We start from the raw sequence: 19,932 nt of genomic DNA on the forward strand, positions 1-19,932 counted from the left end.
TGGGCAAAGGCAGTGTGCTCTGATCAGCAGAGAGGAGTGCAGGGCAGAGAGTGAGGGCAGACAGGGGGTATGGGATGGTGCTGAGGGCATTCAGGCCTCTGGGGGCAGCTGCAGTAGGAGTGGGGCAGGAGGGAATAACACAGAACTGGAGGCACATTGCCAACTCCTTTCACCAGGCAGACAAGGCCAGCGGACTAGCTAGAAGGATTATGTCAGGGGTCATGAGAGTGGAATGCCACTCTCAGAGATGCCAGGAGAGCCATAAGATAAAGGCCTAGAGAGAGCCTTGGGCTTGGGCCACGAGGTGGTCCCAGGGATATGCAGCCATCCACTCCTTGAGTCCCACAGTGGTGGGACTAGCAGCTGTGGATAATGGTGGACTTTCGAATGGTCAAAGAGCATAGACCTGGTTGAGGGCCTGGGTGGCTGAGGGTAAAGGTCTTTAGGCTGAGTGAATGGGCCAAAAAGACAGGTCTGTCAGAACTGAAGTAGAAGGCTGTGCATTGACAGTGGAGTGGATGCATGAGGAGCCATGGACATGACCCAGAGAGCATGGACGCTCTGCCTCAGATGCCAGAAAATGCAAAACAGAAATTACATCCCATTGGTGCTGGACTCTCAGAAATGCTACCAGCCTGGGGACAGTGGTGGGAACCAGGCACCTGCTTGTCAGGAGTGGGGACTGCCACCATGTCCTCTTGGGGTCTCCCACCCTAGGGCAGGGGCCTATTGGCTGCATGCTTCTAGGTAAGGCCCAGGAGAGATGAGTCCTGACACTCTGAGCTGTGCTCTGGACAGCAGTCAGGGTCACAGGGAGGTGCGAGGGTCCTGGCCGAGGAGTATAAGATGCAGACAGCCTTCCCGAGAGTGCCCCGTGCCCAATACTCACATGGACAGGATGGGCGCCACCATGTCTAGGGAGGCGATGAGGATGCCCAGCTCTGCGATGAGTGCTGTCAGGAGCAGTGCCCATGTCGGCTCACCATTCGCCTTCCCATGTCCAAACACCTGCCAGAGCCATGTCAGAGGGATCAGCGCAGGAGAAGCTGGACCTCAGAGCCTCCTCTGGGGTTCAGACCAAGAGGTCCTCCCACTTCCTCTTCCCTTTCTTCCCCAGGCTTCTTTGCCTTCTCTCTGCATGTGGTGCTGAGAACAGAACTCAGGGCCTCAAATGCAAGGGCTGAGCCATGACCCTGAGCAAGGCAATTTCTCTGCTATTAATGAGCCATAAATAAGTCAAGAGGATGCTAGGCTCAAGGAGTGCTAGGGCAGGGCAGGGTGCCTCTCAGTGGCTCTCTGTGGATAGCTGCATATTCCTGGGACCACAACGGGCCCTAGCAGGACAACCTGCACCCTTTCCCCCTATCCCCATGGTGTGAGTACAGAAAGGCTTACCCGGAGGAAAGGGATGATGTTGTCCTTGGCAATGGCCTGCAACAGGCGCGGTGCCCCAGTGAGGCTCTGCAGGCCAGCACCACAGGTTGAGAAGAAAGAGCCAATGACAATGACCCAGGGTGAAGGCCAGGCCAGTGTGCCCACCACCAGGTTCCTGCTGACACCGTCGCCGTACCTGCAGGAGCGGGACTCAGGCTGTGGTCCAGGAAGGGTTCCCAGGCACCCTGGGGATTTCCCAGAATGGGGGATCCCAAGACTGTGAGGGGAGCTGTGGCAGGCAGTTCTGGCCCTTCCGTGGAGAAGACCACCAACCATATCTGCCTACTTGGACCCAATTCCAAGATTTTGATGGCACCAAAAGCCCTGGATGTGCTCACCCACCCAGGGACACACAGGACCACTGGCAGCCAGAGCCTGAGGACAAGTGTGGGGACAGGCAGGGATAAATAACTCACTTGTCCCGAAGCACCACACCCTCGATGCAGGCGCCAAAGAGAACTACACTGCTGAAGTCTGGCTGTGTTAAGGAGACTGGGCCCGGCCATGGCCACCCACTTTTTCCTCCCTGGACTTTGGGGAGCCCATCTGCCCTGAGCCGCACTCACTGAGATGCCCATGGCTCAAGCCTGAGCATCATGCCTATGTGGTATGAGTTGGGTATGAACAGATGATTTTCTGGGGGGGAATTTCCCAAGTGGTATTTATGGAGCCTGGACTTATTTAGCCACGCTGAGGGGTCAGGCTCTAGAATTCCACTGTGCTTGGGCCCTTTGGTGCTGGGGTTCACATCCAGCTGTGCTCAGGAGGCTGTGAGTGCTGGGGATAGAACCCAGGCTGGGCCAATGCTAGGCATGTACCCTAACCCATGTACAGCCCCTAGCTCCTAAGAACACAAGCTCTAATATAGGGATGTAGATGTGGAGATTTGTGCTAGCAAGCACCCCATCTTTCTCTTCATGCGGCCCAGGCCTGCAAAGGATACACACAAGGGAGGTGGTAACAATGGCCAGGATGGTGCCCACTGGGATGGACTTCTGGGCATCCCGGAGATCCCCAGAGCGATTGGAACCAGCCATAATACCTGTGAAGACCAACCAGAATCTCAGAGATTCCTGGGGTTAGGGGGGTGGGCAGAAGCAAGAGAGGCTCACCTGTTACTGAGGGGAAGAAGATGCCCACCAGCACTGTGAAGGAGGTGGCAATGTCGGCCACCACGTACAGGGGCAGATTCTCCCGTAGGCCCGTAGTGTCTGCGGATGCCAACCCAGGCTTCTCTACCACCTCACCCTTTTCCAGGTAGGTGCTCCACAGGTTCTCTGCAGGGACAGCGTGGGGCGACCCAGCAAGGGGTTAATGGGGGCTGCAGTTGCCAGTGTGAGGAGGCAGCCTAGCTGCAAGAATGGGGCCTAGATGGCTGCACTCCACCTGCCAGAGCTCAGCTAGCACAATCTGCCTCCTACACAGAGGCCCTTTAAGGCTCCTATGGGAACAATCCCAGGCAGCTCCAGGGCCGGGGAGCCAAGGAGGGAGGGGCTGCCAGAGCTTTGGGGCTGCTGCAAGCCTGGAACCATGGCCAAACAGGCTCTGTGAGGCTGAAACCTAAGCAGCCAGGAGCCAGGCGGGGAAGACTACTTGGCTGGGACGGCAGCCAGGTCTGCCCCCCTGTCCCAGAGCTGGCCACACAAGGGCGGCTCTGTGTGCTGCTCTCCTTCCTGCCAGGGCCGGGGGCACGGGAGGGAGCACTCACCCTGGAGCACGCCGGCTGCCGCACCAGGGATGCCAGGGACCTCTGTCACGTTGTTGAGCAGGAAGTAGGGATCACAGGAGTCAGTGGTGAGGTTGGAGCTGAGGCAGAATAAGTTCCACAGCTGGGTGGCCACCGTTTCATTGTCTACCACTGTGGTCTTAGCGCAGATGTCAAACTGGTCCCGAGACAGGGTCCTATTGCCCAGCATGCAGACCCTTGGGGCAGAAGTGGGAGTGCCTCCTCAGTCCAAGGTACCAACCTGCCCCCCTTGCCGGTCTTTGGCAGTCAGGGCAGGGGTATCCCCAGGGCCCAGCTTATGGTCAGGTCACTTACGGGAACACAGGAGGGTCAAAGATAGACTTGATGCCCCCGGCATAGATAGAGAGAATGGAGATGATGACGCAGGCGAGGAAGAGTGAGGCAAATTTATTCACATACTTGACACCCACAAACACCACCAGGGTCATGAAGGTCAAAAATATAGTCCCATAAACCCGCATGTTGTTCAAGGTGGCGCTTGACATATCGTGGGCACCCGTTGGGTAAAAAATGGCAGCAGGTGGGGCGATGTAGGTCTGAAACAAAATCAAAGAGGTCACTTTTCCTGTTCACTTCAGCTTTCTTTTTCTTTCATCTACTTATTCTTGGTGTTTGGGCTATACCTGTCAGGGCTCAGGGCTTACTCCTGGCTCTGTACTCAGCAAATGATCACTCCTGGTGGGGTTTGGGGGACTATGTGGGGTCCTTGGGATGAACCCAGAACAGCAGTGTGTGAGTACTACTGTACTACTATACCTACTGTACTATTTCTCTCTCTAGTCCTTGTCTTTATGAATAAATAACTACTGTAGATACACCTAAATTCAGGATGGAGTCACAACTACTTTAAAAAAATGCCAATTGTGAAAGATCACATAAAATGTGATTCATTTATCATCCAAGGTTTTTTATAACAACACTTGGAAGCAATCCTCTACTAGGGAAGACCCTACCACTGCTCTGACATCGACCTGTTCAAAAGAGACTTCCCGGGGCCGGGCGGTGGCGCTGGAGGTAAGGTGCCTGCCTTACCTGCGCTAGCCTAGGGCAGACCTCGGTTCGATCCCCCGGCGTCCCATATGGTCCCCCAAGAAGCCAGGAGCAACTTCTGAACGCATAGCCAGGAGTAACCCCTGAGCGTCACAGGGTGTGGCCCCAAAAAAAAAAAAAAAAAAAAAAAAAAAAAGAGACTTCCCTTAGCACTAAGAAGACTTGACAACAACAACGACCTGCTTACAGGGCTTACAGGACAGGGCTCTCTGCATTGCCCTTTAATTGAGAGGATGCAAAAAAAAAAAAACGAAATGAGAGGATGCTCTGCACCATTCTGACTGCAATGTATAATATGCAGATTCCAGGATCTTTAATACAGAAACATGAGACCAACAACAGAGACTGTGTGAAAAATAAAACTGTATTGGCACTACAGACAATGACTAGAATTGGACAAACTAGTTTGCCTGGAGCCTAGAGTTGGTCTTATGCCAGGAAACTTCAGGGATAGGGTCTCCTTGTATTTAGTCCAAGGCTTTTCCTTTCCATGTCCCTCATATTTTGGTGGGCCTATGCAAACAATAATTGCTACTCTAACACCGTTTTTACTGTACTCCTTTGACTCTAATCCTTAAGAAAAACAACCCACGTAACTTTTGAGGTTAACTTAAACTAATATGCATGTGCATGGAAGTGTAAAAAAGTACTTTGTCTTCAATGTTGAAGGAGTTACATAAGTTTTATGGCTTTACATTGCTTTGTGTGCTGCTAAAAATTATTATGTATTACAATCTGGGGACTTGAGGGACAAAGTAATTGTACATGAGTTCTGTTTTATTTTTCTTAATGTTCTTTGGCTGAAAGTTCAAAGTTAAGATATCAGCAAGGGGACTTCTGAGAATTCTGTTTATGGGTGATTGTTCTTCCACTGTAACTTTACCTTGTCCTCTTTCTTTGCATCTTTGTTTTCATAATTAAAAATAAAGTTAAAAAAATAAAGTGTGATTCATTTTATGTGAAATGTCCAGAACAGACAATCTAGTTAAATCTGGATCAAGACAGAAAGAAAATTAATGGTTACCTGGGGCTACCTGGTAAATGAAAAGTGAAGTAAAGAATTACTGAGTACAGGTTCCTTATTGAGGGAATGAAAATATTTTAAATTTTTGTCAGATGTGAGCAAAGCAAGTACATAAGTCCTGTATTTTATCTCCAGCACCATAAAAATGTTCTAAAATCAATTTTGATGACATTACAACTCTGTGACTTCATTAGAAACCACAGAATTATAGACTTTGTTTTTGGTTTTTGAGCCACAGCTGGTGGTGCTTGGGGTTACTTCTGGATCTATGCCTGGGGGTTACTCAGGGGACCCTGCTGTGTCAGGTATTGAACTTGGGCTCCAGCTCTCTGAGTCCTCTCTATTGCCTTCACATTGTCCTCCTGGAGAAAAAAAGGAGGTGGGGGAAAACTGGACACAGATGCCAACCTAAACAGGTAAACAGCCAAAGTGGCACAGTTTGAGCAACAAAATAAATAATGATAGTATTTGCTAACCAAAGAATAAAATAAATATTCAGAAGTCCATAGTGATAAAAAAATAGTAGAATAAATACACAGGGAAAACACAAATTTTGCTTACAGGAAAAATCCAAATAATAAATGTAGGAATGTAGACAAGAGAAACTCAATCCGACCAAACTCCTAAAAGGCATGAGCAGCAGAGTAGGGCAGGCAGCTGCTGGCTGGTGGCAAGAGGAGACACCCCACTTCTACCTCCACCTCTTCTCCCATTGCTGGGGTAGTTTAGTGGTGACTGGGAGGCTGAGGTAGCACAGAGGGGACTCAGGGTGAGAACACCTAGATATAGGGGCTTGTGTCTATGTTTGTGTGTCTACCTAATTTAGGGACAAGACAAAGCTGTATCTTCAGGGTTCTCAGAACCCTGGGGAGGGAACACACTGGCCCAGATCACACAACCACAGGAGGCCGGCTCAGTGACACTACCACCATCTGTCCCTGTGCTGAGTCCAGCAGTCAGTCTGTGGACCACCTACAGGCTGACACTAGCTGATGCCTGGACAAGGGAGCCAGGCCGACTGGCAGAAACAAGACCCCCCCTTTCTTGAAGGAGGCCCAGTCTCCTGCACAGTGGAGGGAGCCGGATTAGCTGAGCTCTGCTTGTGCGTCAGGGTAAGACCTGAGTAACCCAGAGCTGAGACGGACTCACCAGCAGGATCTCGATGGCCCCCAGGATGTACATGGCTGCTGCAAACGTTGTTCCCAGGTAGAAACACAGGCCCACAGCACCTCCAAATTCTGGCCCCAGTGAACGAGAGATCATGAAATAGGAGCCCCCAGCTATGACAACGAAAGGGTGCACAAAACAAAAGAGTCACGACTTGTTCTTGAAGGAGGTCTCAAAACCTCCTGTGACATGCCCTCAAAACCACCCACTTTTGGGTCGTTTGCTTTTTCTACTTCAGAGCAGGGCCAGAAGATGACTCAAAGGGCTGGAGCACATGGAAAGCACCACATGGTCCTCCAAACACCACCAGAGCAAGGAGTGATGAGTAGTCAAGTACCACCAGGTATGCCCGCCTCCCACTAAAAACAACCATCAAGTAGATGATGTGCAGGGGTTGGGCGCCTTCCCAAGGCTGCACCGTCAATCAGTGGCTCTGCAGAGTTTGGCTCCCAAACCCAAGGCCTAGCAGAGATCAAAGAAATGAAAGCTGTGCTGGGGCACCTCTAGGTTCACAGCAGTGGCTGAGGGGTCTCCTGTTCCCCAAGTCTACACTTAAGCAGTCCTCTAGCTTCCTCTGGACAGATGTGTCCTATCTCAGTTTCCTGTTCCCACCCTTGAGCTGCATCTATGTGTCACACCAGAAATGGAAAAGGGGTCTTGGTTGTGGTTCAGCCTTTGCTTCTTTGGGCCCACCCTGAAACCTGCCACCACTGGGCACTTCCTCTAGCTGACTCTCCTGTTTCAGCCCTGGAGGGACCGAGTCACATGAGGCCCCAGCCAGGGGGGCAGGCACAGGTGACCCCTGGTTGCTGGCTGATCTGTTGCTCATAGAAGGTCTCTGGTGAAAAATCAGGGCACAGGGACAGAAATGGTAAACAGGTTGATCCCCTTCATGCAGTAACCCCACCTCTTGCTGGGAACTGCCAGGGGCATGAAGGGAGGTCTGTGTGCAAGGCTGCTCCTGACTAGAATGTTTAATGCAACAAACAAGAAGAGCCCAGGAGAGAAGAATGACCATGTCAGTCCGGCAACATCAGAGCGACTGTTTTATCATAATCAGACAAGCTAGACAACATTTCCAAAAAGAGCATACACAGAAATTGAGGGAGAAATGATAGATAAAGGGGATTTATAAGATCCTTGCCCTTACACCAAAATGCTAATATTAGTTACAGCACAGGATGCTAGAGTGACAGGCTGAGAAGTATTTTCACTTTTCTTCTCTACATTTTTCTGTACTTTTTTTCTTTTTTAAATTTGGTCCACACCTGGCAGTACTTAGGAGCTACTTCTAGCTCTGCATTTAGGAATCCCTTCTGGTGGGCTTAGGGGACCATGTGGGATCCCGGGGCTCAAACCTGGATCGGCCATGTACAAGGCAAGCATCCAACCTGCTGTGCCATCGCTCTAGCCCCATTTTCTATACTTTAAACCCTCATTTTAAACATCTTTAGCTATTCTACTGTTACTTATAAAACTGCTATTCTGCACACACACATCTTACACACACACTCAGCGGCTATTCCTGGCTCTATACTTAGGAGTGTCCTCTGGGTGTATTCAGAGGACTATGTGTGCTGCCAGGGATTCAAACCAGGGTTAGTCGTGTGCAAACTAAGCGCCATAACCCCTGTCTGACACATTCTGACTCCCAAAATTATTATTTTAAAAAAGGAACTTGACACAAGAGCAAGTCTTAATAAGTAAATAAACAAAGAGAAACAGTTTGAGAACAAAATAAGTGATAATACTTGCTTATAACCCAAAAAATAAAATAAGCATCCAGGAATCCAGGATGGTAGAAATGCATGGTTAGAGAAAGGAATGCGGAGGTGCAGGGAATTAGCTCAGAGGGCTAAGCACCGGCTTTGCTGTGGATGACAGCAGGAAGCAGGGCTCATGATTGAGGTTGGTTTCAGAGAACTGTCAGGAGAGTGGGCTGGAGGATAGAGGCAACCAGGTCAGGGGATGCTCTCCAGATGCCCTGTCTCTCCAGAAGCTGCGAGACTCAGCTGTCATCTTCAGCCCTGCATCTTCCTCCAAGAACTACCAGAATGAGGCAAGAGCATTGAGTCAGGAGCCCATAAGCACTACTACAAAGGGGCCATAAAACAAATGAGGAAAAACAAACAAGGTCTCTGAAAATCAAATCCAATCTGATCACCTCTACTGAGAACCCCCTGCAGTGCTGGTTCTCCAGTGTGCCCCATCTCCTTTATCAGCCCAGGCCTGCCTCTGCATTTTCCCATCAGAAACCTGATTTTCGTTTTTCTTTTTGGTTTTTGGGTCACACCCAGTAACTCAGGGGTTACTCCTGGCTATGCACTCAGAAATCACTCCTGGCTTGGGGCACCATATGGGATGCTGCAGAATTAAACAGAGGTCCATCTCAGGTTAGCAAGTGCAAGGCAAACGCCCTACTGCTTGTACCACTGCTCCAGCCCCAGAAACCTGACTTTCATACTGAAAACCACAGCAGTATCTCCAACTGTCCTAGGTGATGGCTTTGAGCCAGGGGCCAAAACCCCAGCTAAGATACGCTGGCAGGGGGTATGGGGCCAGAAGTGGTGCATACCCACCTGGAACCACGCCATTGGTGGCGATGGCACTCATGGAGATGGCAGTCAGCAGTGTCTGAGGATGGGAGGGCTGGGTGAGCAGCTGGGTGCAGGCTCTGAGGTCCAGCCCAGGCTCTCCCAGTCCCGGGTACTCACACAGCAGCAGCAGATGAGCACAATGAGGAGGGCCTGCAGCACCCCGGCGGTGCCCACCATCCAGGTCAGCCGCAGGAAGAGGATCACCCCAAAGATATTTTGCAGGCAGGGCAGGTACACCCCCATGAGGGTGCCCATGCTGGGAGCCTAGGGTGCAGGTGAACAGAAACAGGATCAGAGGGTGCCAGGGGAGCACAGGACAGTGGAGGCAGGTAGGCTAACTATGCCAATTGCCATAGGAGAAAATGGTAAAAAATCGGATTTCTTTCAATACTTCATATGCAAGCTGCCTCAGCCCCCCTCCTCTCTAGGGCCTGTACCTCTCATCCTACATTAAACTTCTGGAGAGTCTCTGTCCCCAAGCACCCTGAGTGCTCTGAACTAAAGTCTAGAAATTTGCCCCGGCTGTCTCTAGAACCTGCCCCATCCTAAGTCCCTCAAACCTGGGACACCACTCCTGGGCATCTGGAGAACATCCTCTGCCCTGGCTGCCTCTACCCTCCAGCCCATTCTCCTGACAGTTCTCTGAAACCAACCCCAGTCATCAGCCCTATTTCCAGCCTGTCATCCACAGTGGGGTCTCACTCCTTGGCAGGGACCACTACGTGAACCCCATCACCAACCCAACCACAGAGCCAAGGCAAGTGCTGGACTCTTCTTGGAAAGGTGCCCCTTACTTTCCTGGCCGGAAAACACCATTTTCGTTGCCAACTTTTGAAACTGACCCATTGCCTCTCCAGCAAGTGCTTCCGGGTTGCTGGTGCTCCCCTCCCCTTAGCATCTGACACAGTTTCTGTCACAGCAGCCATCACAGACCACTACCACAGCTCCCTCCAAGATCCAAAGGCCGTGCTGGGCAGATTCTGCCTGCTCAAAATTGTGGTACCAGCCCAGAAAGGAGAGCCCTGGGGTGGGTGACCACTCAGGGAAATCCTGCCTATAGCAGACTTGGAAGAGAAGATGAGAAGTCTCATAGGAAGACCCAGGCAGCACACTTTTTTTTTTTATTTTGGGGTCACACCCAGTGGCACTCAGGGGTTCTTCCTGAATCTGTGCTCAGAAATCGCTCCTGGCAGGCACGGGGGACCATATAGGATATCGGGATTCGAACCACTGTCTGTCCTGGATCAGCTGCATGCAAAGCAAATGCCCTACTGCTGTGCTATCTCTCCGGCCTTGGAAGCACACATTTTAATGGTAGAGCAGGGCCACTAGGAGTGAAGAACTAAATCCTAGGAGCTCTTAGGGACAAGGGCCCTAAGAGCTCCCTCAAAGCCCCAGCAAAGCCTTTACTGGCATGAAGCTGAGGCCATAGAATTCTCCCTTCAGGAGAATCAGGCAGATGTGCATATCCTAAAAGACCTCAGAGTTGTCTGGATGGGCCCAAATGAGACAAATGGTCCCTCAAACCATATCTGCCTGCCAGTGACATGTACAGAATCTGGACATTCAGTGGCTTGACCACCATCATGACAGTGGCAGCAAAGAGCTTCTGGCCCAACCCCCAGCCTGGCTGAGTCACTGGGGAAAGGGCAGTGTGGGAAAGGGTAGAGCCGGAAATGCTTTTACTACATCCCCAAATAACCTCTGGCAGCCTTGGAAGGTCACCAGGCCAGCATCAGGGTGGCCGCTGTCCATAGGCCCGCCCTTTGAGGCTAAAGCCTGCTTTTGCCAGGCCTCTACTTAGACCTACTGGGATGAGGGCCACAGTGCAGCAGCCCAAACTTCTTCCCTTCCTACTGACCCACTGTTGACAGGAGTAGAATCCCCTTTACAGAAAAAAGTCACATTAGTTGGAACATGCAGCCACCTCTCATGCTCTTGCAGTGAGGCCCTGGACTGCATGGCTGATCAGAGCTCCCGTGGCTAGAGCAGTGCCAGGCCTTTCTGGAGACTGGCAGATATCAGCTCTGGCCTGATAGAATGAGGATGATGGGTGTGTGTGTGTGTGTGTGTGTGTGTGTGTGTGTGTGTGTGTGAAATTTGTGTCCACAAATTCTTTCCACCCAGGGCAGAACATACTCTAGGAAGCTGAGAACTCCCTTAGGGCTGTTGCTTTCTGTGGCATAGTAAAAAAAAAAAAAAAAAAGAAAAGAAAAGAAAATGCCTATTAGGGGGCCGGAGAGATAGCATGGAGGTAGGGTGTTTCTCTTGCATGCAGAAGGACGGTGGTTTGAATCCTGCAATCCCATATGGTCCCCGAGCCTGTCAGGAGTAATTTCTGAGCATAGAGCCAGGAGTAACCCCTGAGCACTGCTGGGTTTGACCCAATCCCCTCACCCCCGCAAATGTCTATCAGACCAGAGTGATAGCATAGCAGTAGGGTGTTGCCTTGTACTCGGTGACCTGGGACGAATCAGGGTTCAATCCCCGGCATTCCAGAAGGTCCCCCAAGCCTGCCAGGAGCAATTTCTGAGCACAGAGCCAGGAGTAACACCTGAGCGCCAATGGGTGTGGCCCCCCAAAAACACCCCAAAACCAAACAAATGAAAAAGAAAATGCCTATCACAGATAACCAGAGGGTCTGGTAGAGGTCAGACTCTGTGACCCTAGAGCACAGCTGTCCTTTCTCAAGAGTGTTTGGTTTCTTCCTGAGGAGGCCAAGGCAGGGGGAGTTCTCTTCTCTCTTAGGTCCAAACTCAAAAGGCTAGAACCTGTGAGCAGGTGTGAGGCTTAGACTTGGCTCCTCTGGACCAAGCAGAGACAATGCTGACCTGGGGTGACCTCCAGCTCACAGCTGCTCTCCAAATATCAGGGTGTTGTTCCAGAGGTGAAGAGGAAGAGCTTCTGGCCTCCAAAAATGTAGGAGACAATCCCTTCTTCCCCCAATTAAATCAAGAGTGACCCACAGGTCATGCAGCATGAGCATGGCTCACCATCAGGAGAGAGGACCAAAAGGTAGAGGCCTGAACAGTGAACAGGGATAGGACTGGCAGAGGGAGGGGGACCCCCCCATCCTGAAGTTCAGGACTCCTGGGACCGTGGAGGATAGCAACATCGGTATCCTCCTGTGGAAGATCCAACATTGGCAGGGATAGAGGGTGGGGTCACTTATTCTAGTCACACAGCCCCATGGAACAGCCAGGAAGGGCTCCAAACCCTTCTCCACTGAATGCAGAGCCAGAAATGGTTCTCTCAGCAGATTCAAGATGCCCTCTCCCAGAGTTACGCTGGGCATACCTCAGGCAAATGACCTGGGTCATTTAAGGCAAGTGAGTCAATGTCAGCACCCCTTACCCTCCAAACATGAGGTTAACAATGGTAAGCCAGAGCCTAGGCCCTGACTGGCATGACGCCTCATACCCAGAGACAGCTGAATATGGACCAGGTTGCATCTACATTCATTTCTCAGGTTCCACTGATGATGCCCTCCTTAATCCAAGACATCACACAACTGTTCTCCATGCTGATCACACTTGGCATCCACTTTCCCTGAGATGCTCACAGTCCCATGGAGAAACTACTCTGGTGTTGTTTCTGTCCAGGTGGGCACCCCTACTGGCTTACCTTGGCGGCTCTCCGGCGCATGCCCACCCCGCTCTCGGCCTCCTCATGTTCCTTGGCGCCCTGCGTGAGGTTGGTGTAGCTGACGAGCTTGCCCAGAAGAGATGATACCTTCGGGCGGACATCCAGCTCTTCCTGTAAACAAAGCCACAGGGCAATCTGGCAACAGGCCTAGCTGGCGCCAGACTACCTACTATAGCCAGCAGGCCAGTGTCTGGCCCCTTACCAAACCCTGAGGCAAGCCTGGGCCAGATCCAAGTTCTTGCCTGGGGAAGCCCAAGCAGGCCAACTCTGCAGGTTTAGGCACCACACCCAGCTCATCCCAGAGGCTGCCTGCTTCAGCCCCACCTTGGTTACAATCACCACCAGGCCAGTTGTGAAAACCACCTGCCTCAGGGAAATGAGGGAAGGGCAGGCAGGGCTAGCAGTCAGAGAAAGGCACACTTCTGGGGCCTGTTCTGTCTGGTTACATCCCTGATGAGTGGGCCTCTGGGCTGCCTCTTTGTCCTTAGCCCTCCCTTAAAAAGCTGCCTAAGTGGGGCCGGGTGGTGGCGCTGGAGGTAAGGTGCCTGCCTTGCCTGCGCTAACCTAGGACGGACCGCGGTTCGATCCCCCGGCGTCCCATATGGTCCCCCAAGAAGCCAGGAGCAACTTCTGAGCGCATAGCCAGGAGTAACCCCTGAGCCTCACAGGGTGTGGCCAAAAAAAAAAACCAAAAAAAAAAAAAAAAAAAAAAAAAAAAAAAAGCTGCCTAAGTACCTCAGGGAACTGAAGAAGTCAAAAGAGGGATGGATGTCTGGATAACTGTCTCTCTTCCCTGATCCTCCGGTCCCCAGATCCTGTGGCTAATCCACCTCAGATCCTACATTTGTCCTCAGGTGGGGCCAGCTCACGGTATTTTCTGTAGAAATAAGCAGCTTCCCCAGGTCGGGGGGTCTCTCTTTCTCTCATGCTCCCCAAATATCCCAAGGTCTAACTTTGCTCGTTCTTCCTTTCTCCTTTCCAGCACCATGCCTATCCATGTCTCTTGTCTACATTTAGTCTTTCCCTGTCTGTCCACTCCCTACTGGACCTATACATAAGAGAAACTGGCCTCAGAAAAGAAGACACAGATCTGGAGACAGTACAGTGGAAAACAACCTATTTGCCTTCCACATGGCCTATTTGGTTTCAATCTACAGCAACCCATAGAGTCCCTGAGCACCAGGAGTGATTCCTGAGTGCAGGACCAGGAGTAACCCCTGAGCATTCGGGATAAAAAAAAAATTCAAGGGACATATGGAGCTGAGGAGCTTCTGAAACACAGTGGGGGTGCTGAATGTGTGGGACAGTTTTTTTTTGGGGGGGTTTGTTTTTGGACCACAATCAGCAGTGCTTTTGGTGCCCATGCGGTGATGGGGATCGAATCTGAGTCTCCCATGTGCAAAGCATGTAATTAATCCCTTTAGGTAGATCTTCAGCACCAAGAGTTTAAATCCTGTCTTAAACCCAGGTTCAACTTCTGAACTTGATTCTGTAAATGGTAACTTCCAAGTTCAAAAGCACAAAATTCCTTTCTCCTCCCTCTCTCTCTCTCCCTCTCTCTCTCTCCCTCTCTCTCTCTCTCTCTCTCTCTCTCTCTCTCACCCTCTTACTCCTTTCTTTCTCCCTTTCCCTCTCTCCCTCTTCCTCCTTTCTCATTTCCCTCTCTTCCTCTACTTCTCTCTCCTCCCTATCCCTCTCCTCCTCTCTCTCCCTCCCCTTCTCCCTCTGTCTTCCTCTCCTGTCACTCCTTTCTCTCCTTCTACCCTCCCTCTCCCTCTCCTCCCCTCTCTCCTTCCCTCTCTCCCCCCCTCTTCCTCCCTCTCCCCCTCCTCCTCCCCTCCCTCCTTCTCCCTCTCCCTCCTTTCTTCTTCCCCCTCCCTTTCTCTCCCTCCTTCTCCCTGTCCCCCTCTCCCTCCCAATCTCTCTCTCTCCCTCTCCTTCACTATCTCTCTTTCTCATCTCTCATCTCTCTCAAAAAAAAAAAAAAAGAAAAAAGAAAAAAAGAGAGACAAAAGCATAAAATTGGAACTGTGTCTAGAGAGATGCCCACCAAGGAGGCAGGTGTGGAGAGGGAGGATATGGAGAGAAGGACCCAGATTGGTGAACACGTAGTAGAGTGAGTAGGACTGGGAGAAACCTGGAACTGGAGAAGAGGGGAGAGAGGGAATCCCAGGTGGAAACTTTTTTTTTTTGGTTTTTGGGCCACACCAGGCATTGCTCAGGGGTTACTCCTGGCTGTCTGCTCAGAAATAGCTCCTGGCAGGCTTGGGGGACCATATGGGTCACCGGGATTCGAACCAACCACCTTTGGTCCTGGATCGGCTGCTTGCAAGGCAAACGCCGCTGTGCTATCTCTCCGGGCCCATCCAGGTGGAAACTTTTGACAGGTTGTTCATCTGCCCGAGGGATTGCAGGGAGTCTAAGGTATGGATGGAGCAATAGTACTGGCAGATAGGGAGTTTGCCTTTCAGGAGTAACCCCTGGGTGCTACCAGATGTGGCTCCATCTTCACCGTTCACAGCTTCCAGCCAAAAAGAAAAAGAAAAGAGACTCCTGGAAGTATCAGGCGAGGCTGTGAGTGGCTTCTGGGAAAGCAGTTTCAGTTCAAAGGCCTTTGGGAACCGCAGTGGGGCTGCCAAGGGAACGAGACAGACCAGGGAGACTGGAGGTGGAGTAGACATACTAGGAAGCACAGCCCTCAACCTGCCCTGGACAGGCCCCTGCCCGCCCACCTGTCTGCCACACCTGCAGCAGCCCAGAATGGCTCCTCAGTTACCTCAAACAGTGCCAGGTTCCGGTCATAGTAGTCACTGCTTCGGGAAGCCTCCAGAGAGCAGAGGAAAGGGCTGTTCTCTCTGTGGTTGCTGGGTCCTGTGGGGAGAGAGAACAGAATTCCTTTACCACGGGCTCCCTCCCATTCACGACACTCCAGCTCTTTGGAACATTTTGGAGGCCAGTGTGACTACTCTGGGCCTCAGTTTCCTCCTTGAAGAGTCAGTACTGGTAACCGACAAGGACCCAAACCTTTCTCTGGCCGCAAGCCCGGGGGTGATGGCCCTAGCCTGCCGGGAGGGGTGTGGTCCAGCCCTGGGCTACCCTTACTCATCACACCAGTCTCCTTCAGGCCCTTCCAGAGTACCCAGAGTACCTAGGGCTCAGGGTCCTTAAACCCACTCAGAATCTGCCTTTCAGGCAGATGAAACCACTCTGGATGCCTTGGTTGCCATGGCCGGCTGGAGGCCTGCAGGCTATCCAGATCATGCACAGCTTGGGTGGACAGCCTGTGGAATGCTAGGAGCAGTGAGCAAGAGTCCCACTGCAGGCCCAAAGCCGAGCCCAAGGTTGGCGCTAGAGTGAGCTGGACTGAGCAGGCACCAGGTGTGTGGCCAACTCCATCCACTGCCTGCTGCCCGTGAGCCCCAGGCTGAAGATGCCGCTCCCAGCCTTAAGGGGCCTCGGGGAAAGGGGAGCCTTTTTGTGGTTTCTTGAGGTAACCAGCAGTATTCAGGGAGCTACCAGTGCCACAACCAGCAATGAGGAGAGGAGAATGGAAGAAAACCAGGAGTGACATTCGAACCCCAATACCTCCCTTTTTTTGGGGGGTGGGGTTTGAGCCACACCAGGTTAATGCTCAGGGGTTACTCCTGGCTATGTGCTTAGAAATCGATCCTGGCTTGGGGGACCATATGGGATGCCAGGGGATCAAACCGAGATCCGTCCTAGGTTAGCGCGTGCAAGGCGAATGCCCTACTGTCTGCACCACTGCTCAGGCCCAGATACCTTCCTTATTTTAAACAAACAAACAAACAAACAAACAAGTACTTCTTTTTCAAGCCTCTTTGTCTCTATCTTTCTCCATCCCTCCCAAATTTATTTCCCTTTACTTTAACAACCAAAACCAAAAATAAATAAATAAACCAGCCAGGCCAAAAAGACTGGACAGTGTGGGTAGGATGCTTGCCTTGCACAGTTGCACGTTGAATCCCGGGCATCCCAGATGGTCCCTTAAACCTCATCAGGAGTGATTCTGAGTGCAGAGCCAGGCTAATCCCTGAGCATAGCCACGTGTACCCCCCATTTTTTGGGGTGTATATATGGTGATGCTCAGGGATTACTCATGGCTCTGTACTCAGAAATCACTCCTGAGGGGATGGAGCAATAGCACAGCAGTAGGGTGTTTGCTTTGCACATGGTCGACCAGGGACGAACCCGGGTTCAGTTCCCAACATTCTATATATAGTCCCCCCGTACCCCCTCCCCCAGAGCCTGCCAGGAGCAATTTCTGAGTGCAGAGCCAGGAGTAACCTCTGCGTGCCACTGGGTGTTGCCCCAAACCAAAAACTAAAAAAACCCTCCCAAAACCAGAAATCACTCTTGGCAGGCTCTCAGGACCATATGAGATACTAGGAATTAAAATCAGGTCATCCACGGTCAAGAAAACACCATACCCACTGTGCTATCACTCTGGTCCTCTTCCCATTTTTTTTCCTTTTTTTTTTTTTTTTTTGTTTTTGTTTTTGGGCCACACCCAGAGGTGCTAACCCCTGGCTGTCTGCTCAGAAATAGCTCCTGGCAGGCACGGGGAACCATATGGGGCACCGGGATTTGAACCAACCAGCTTTAGACCTGGATCGGCTGCTTGCAAGGCAAACACCGCTGTGCTATCTCTCTGGGGCCTTTTTTCCTTTTTTTTTTGGGGGGGGTAACATCCGGCAGTGCTCAGGGATTACTCCTGGCTCCAGGCTCAGAAATTGCTCCTGGCAGGCACGGCGGACCATGGGACGCTGGAATTTGAACCGATGACCTTCTGCATAAAAGGCAAACGCCTTACCTCCATGCTATCTCTCTGGTCCCACCTCTATTTTTTTTTTTTTTTAATCAGGGGAGAGCTCGAATGCAGTCCCCCACTACCACAAATTATGCAGTCAAATTTCCCACATTTGGGGAAATCGAAGAGGTCAGCACATCCGGAGTGCAAGCCTCGCCCTGGGAAAACTACCTTCGTGATCATGTTATCTCCCCTGCCAGGTAAGTGTCCTCCCCATTTTTTAAAAAAAACTTTATTGATTGATTGGTTTTTGGAACATACCCAGTGGTGGTCAGGGGTCATTCCTGGTTCTGCACTCAGAAATCGCCCCCAGTAGGCTGAGGGCCCATATGGGATGCCAAAAATTGAACTAGGTCCCTCCTAGGTCAGGTCGGCCATATGCAAGGCAATAGCCTTCCTGCTGTGCTATTTCTCTGGCCCCTCCCTATTTTTTTTGTTTTTGTTTTTTGGGCCACACCCCATGACACTCACAGGGGTTACTCCTGGCTATTCGCTCAGAAATCATTCCTGGCTTGGGGGACCATATGGGACGCCGAGGGATCAAACTGTGGTCCGTCTAGTTTAGCACATGTAAGACAAACACCTTACCACTTGTGCCACTACTCCGGCCCCCCTCCCCATTTTTTTAAAATTAAAATATAAGCATTGGGGCCAGAGCGATAGCACAGCGGGGACAGTGTCTGCCTTAAATGCATTAAATTTAATGCCTTAAATTGGGTTCGAGCCCCAGCATCCCATATAGTCCCTCAAGCCCACCAGGAATGATTTCTGAGCAGAGTTAGGAGTAAGTCCTAAGCACACTTGGTGTGACCCAAAAACAAAAAAAAAATTTTTTTTAAATAAAATTTAAGCCTGCTGAATTTAATTCCTAAAATTAGACTGCTTTTTCTTGCCCAATGTTCACGTGTCCCTATTTTCTAAACTTTGCCCCTAGTGAGTTGCCATGTGTGTCAGGCAATTTCCCATCAATCAAGCAGAACACAAATATTATTTCTTTTTTCAAAAGTGGGACCGGAGTGGTGGCGCAAGCGATAGGGTGTTTGCCTTGCATGTGCTAACCTAGGACTTCGATCTGGCAGTGTCCCATATGATCCCCCAAGCCAGGAGCAATTTCTGAGTGTATAGCCAGGAGTAACCCCTGAGCATCACACCGGGTGTGGCCAAAAATAAAAAAAGAAAAGAAAGTTGTTCTTTTGGGGGATGAAGTGATAGCAATGGTAGGACATTTGCCTTGCATGTGGCTGACCCAGGACGGATCTGGGTTCTATTCCCGGTGTCCCATATGGTCCTGCAAGCCAGGAGCAATTTCTGAGTGAATAGGCAGGAGTAACCCTGAGCATCACTAGGTGTGGCTCCAAAACAAAATAAACAAACAAGAAGTTGTTGTTTTGGGGGGCTACACTCAGCAATGCTCAGGAGTTATTCCTTGCTCCGTGCTCTGGAATTACTTCTGGTGGTGCAGATGTTTGGGGGAGGAGCGGGAGGAGCAGGAGGCGGGGACCATATGTGACACCTCAGAATTTACTCCTAACTCTGTGCTCAGGGATCACTCTTGGCTGAGTTTAGGGGGACCAGATGTGGTACCAGAGCTTGAGCCCCTGGTAGATAGATTGGCTGCCAGGAAGGGAATACCTTACCCACTGTACTATCTCTTCAGCCCGAATATTCCTTTTCTAGTTGTTTCCTCCCCTCTGGACACCCTAACAGCTGCTGAACTGCTTGAACTGGTTCAAGGCCTCCCAACAAATGGGAAGTTGGCATCCTTGCCTAAAGAAGCCACGTTGGTACTGGAGCAGTGACTGGGGCAGCAACAGCGTCATCACTGATCCAGACAGTGATGTTCTAGACCTGGTTTGGGGAGAGCTACCTGCCAACCTTTTCTGCTTTAAGAGTCACCATTTGGGGCTGGAGAGATAGCATGGAGGTAAGGCGTTCACCTTGCATGCAGAAGGACGGTGGTTCGAATCCCGGTATCCCATATGGTCCCCCGAACCTGCCAGGAACAATTTCTGAGTCTAGAGCTACGAGTAACCCCTGAGTGCTGCTGGGTGTGACCCCCCCCAAAAAAAAAGTCACCATTCATGTCCTGTTTGCAGTTAAGAATGTTGCATGAGGGGCTGGAGAGATAGCATGGAGGTAAGGCGTTTGCCTTTCATGCAGGAGGTCTTCGGTTCTAATCCCAGCGTCCCATATGGTCCCCTGTGCCTGCCAGGAGCAATTTCTGAGCATGAAGCCAGGAATAACCCCTGAGCACTGCCGGGTGTGACCCAAAAACTACAAAAAAAAAAAAAGAATGTTGCATGGGGGCCAGAGAGATAGAATGGAGGTAAGGCATTTGCCTTGCCTGCAGAAGGTTGGTGTTTCGAATCCCGGCACTCCATATGGTCCCGAGTCTGCCAGAAGCAATTTCTGAGCGTAGAGCCGGGAGTAACTCCTGAGC

At 51.1% G+C, this 19,932-nt stretch overlaps 1 protein-coding gene and 1 non-coding gene across 2 annotated transcripts in view; both read right to left on the reverse strand.

Annotated features, from left to right (window-relative positions):
- The window catches only part of SLC12A4 (solute carrier family 12 member 4), a 28,626-nt gene that overhangs the window by 3,948 nt on the left and 4,746 nt on the right, over window positions 1-19,932 (reverse strand). The window contains 12 exon segments of the mRNA XM_049786486.1: window positions 890-1,008; window positions 1,396-1,570; window positions 1,851-1,908; window positions 2,378-2,476; window positions 2,547-2,711; window positions 3,143-3,357; window positions 3,476-3,717; window positions 6,405-6,535; window positions 9,002-9,056; window positions 9,137-9,283; window positions 12,644-12,775; window positions 15,441-15,535. Of these exon segments, the coding sequence (XP_049642443.1) occupies window positions 890-1,008; window positions 1,396-1,570; window positions 1,851-1,908; window positions 2,378-2,476; window positions 2,547-2,711; window positions 3,143-3,357; window positions 3,476-3,717; window positions 6,405-6,535; window positions 9,002-9,056; window positions 9,137-9,283; window positions 12,644-12,775; window positions 15,441-15,535 (1,633 nt within the window).
- LOC126028872 (U1 spliceosomal RNA) lies at window positions 17,544-17,700 on the reverse strand. The gene has a single exon (XR_007502566.1). It is a non-coding gene; the product is annotated as a U1 spliceosomal RNA (small nuclear RNA).

Source organism: Suncus etruscus, chromosome 14 (assembly GCF_024139225.1).
Source record: "Suncus etruscus isolate mSunEtr1 chromosome 14, mSunEtr1.pri.cur, whole genome shotgun sequence".
Classification (NCBI taxonomy): domain Eukaryota; kingdom Metazoa; phylum Chordata; class Mammalia; order Eulipotyphla; family Soricidae; genus Suncus; species Suncus etruscus.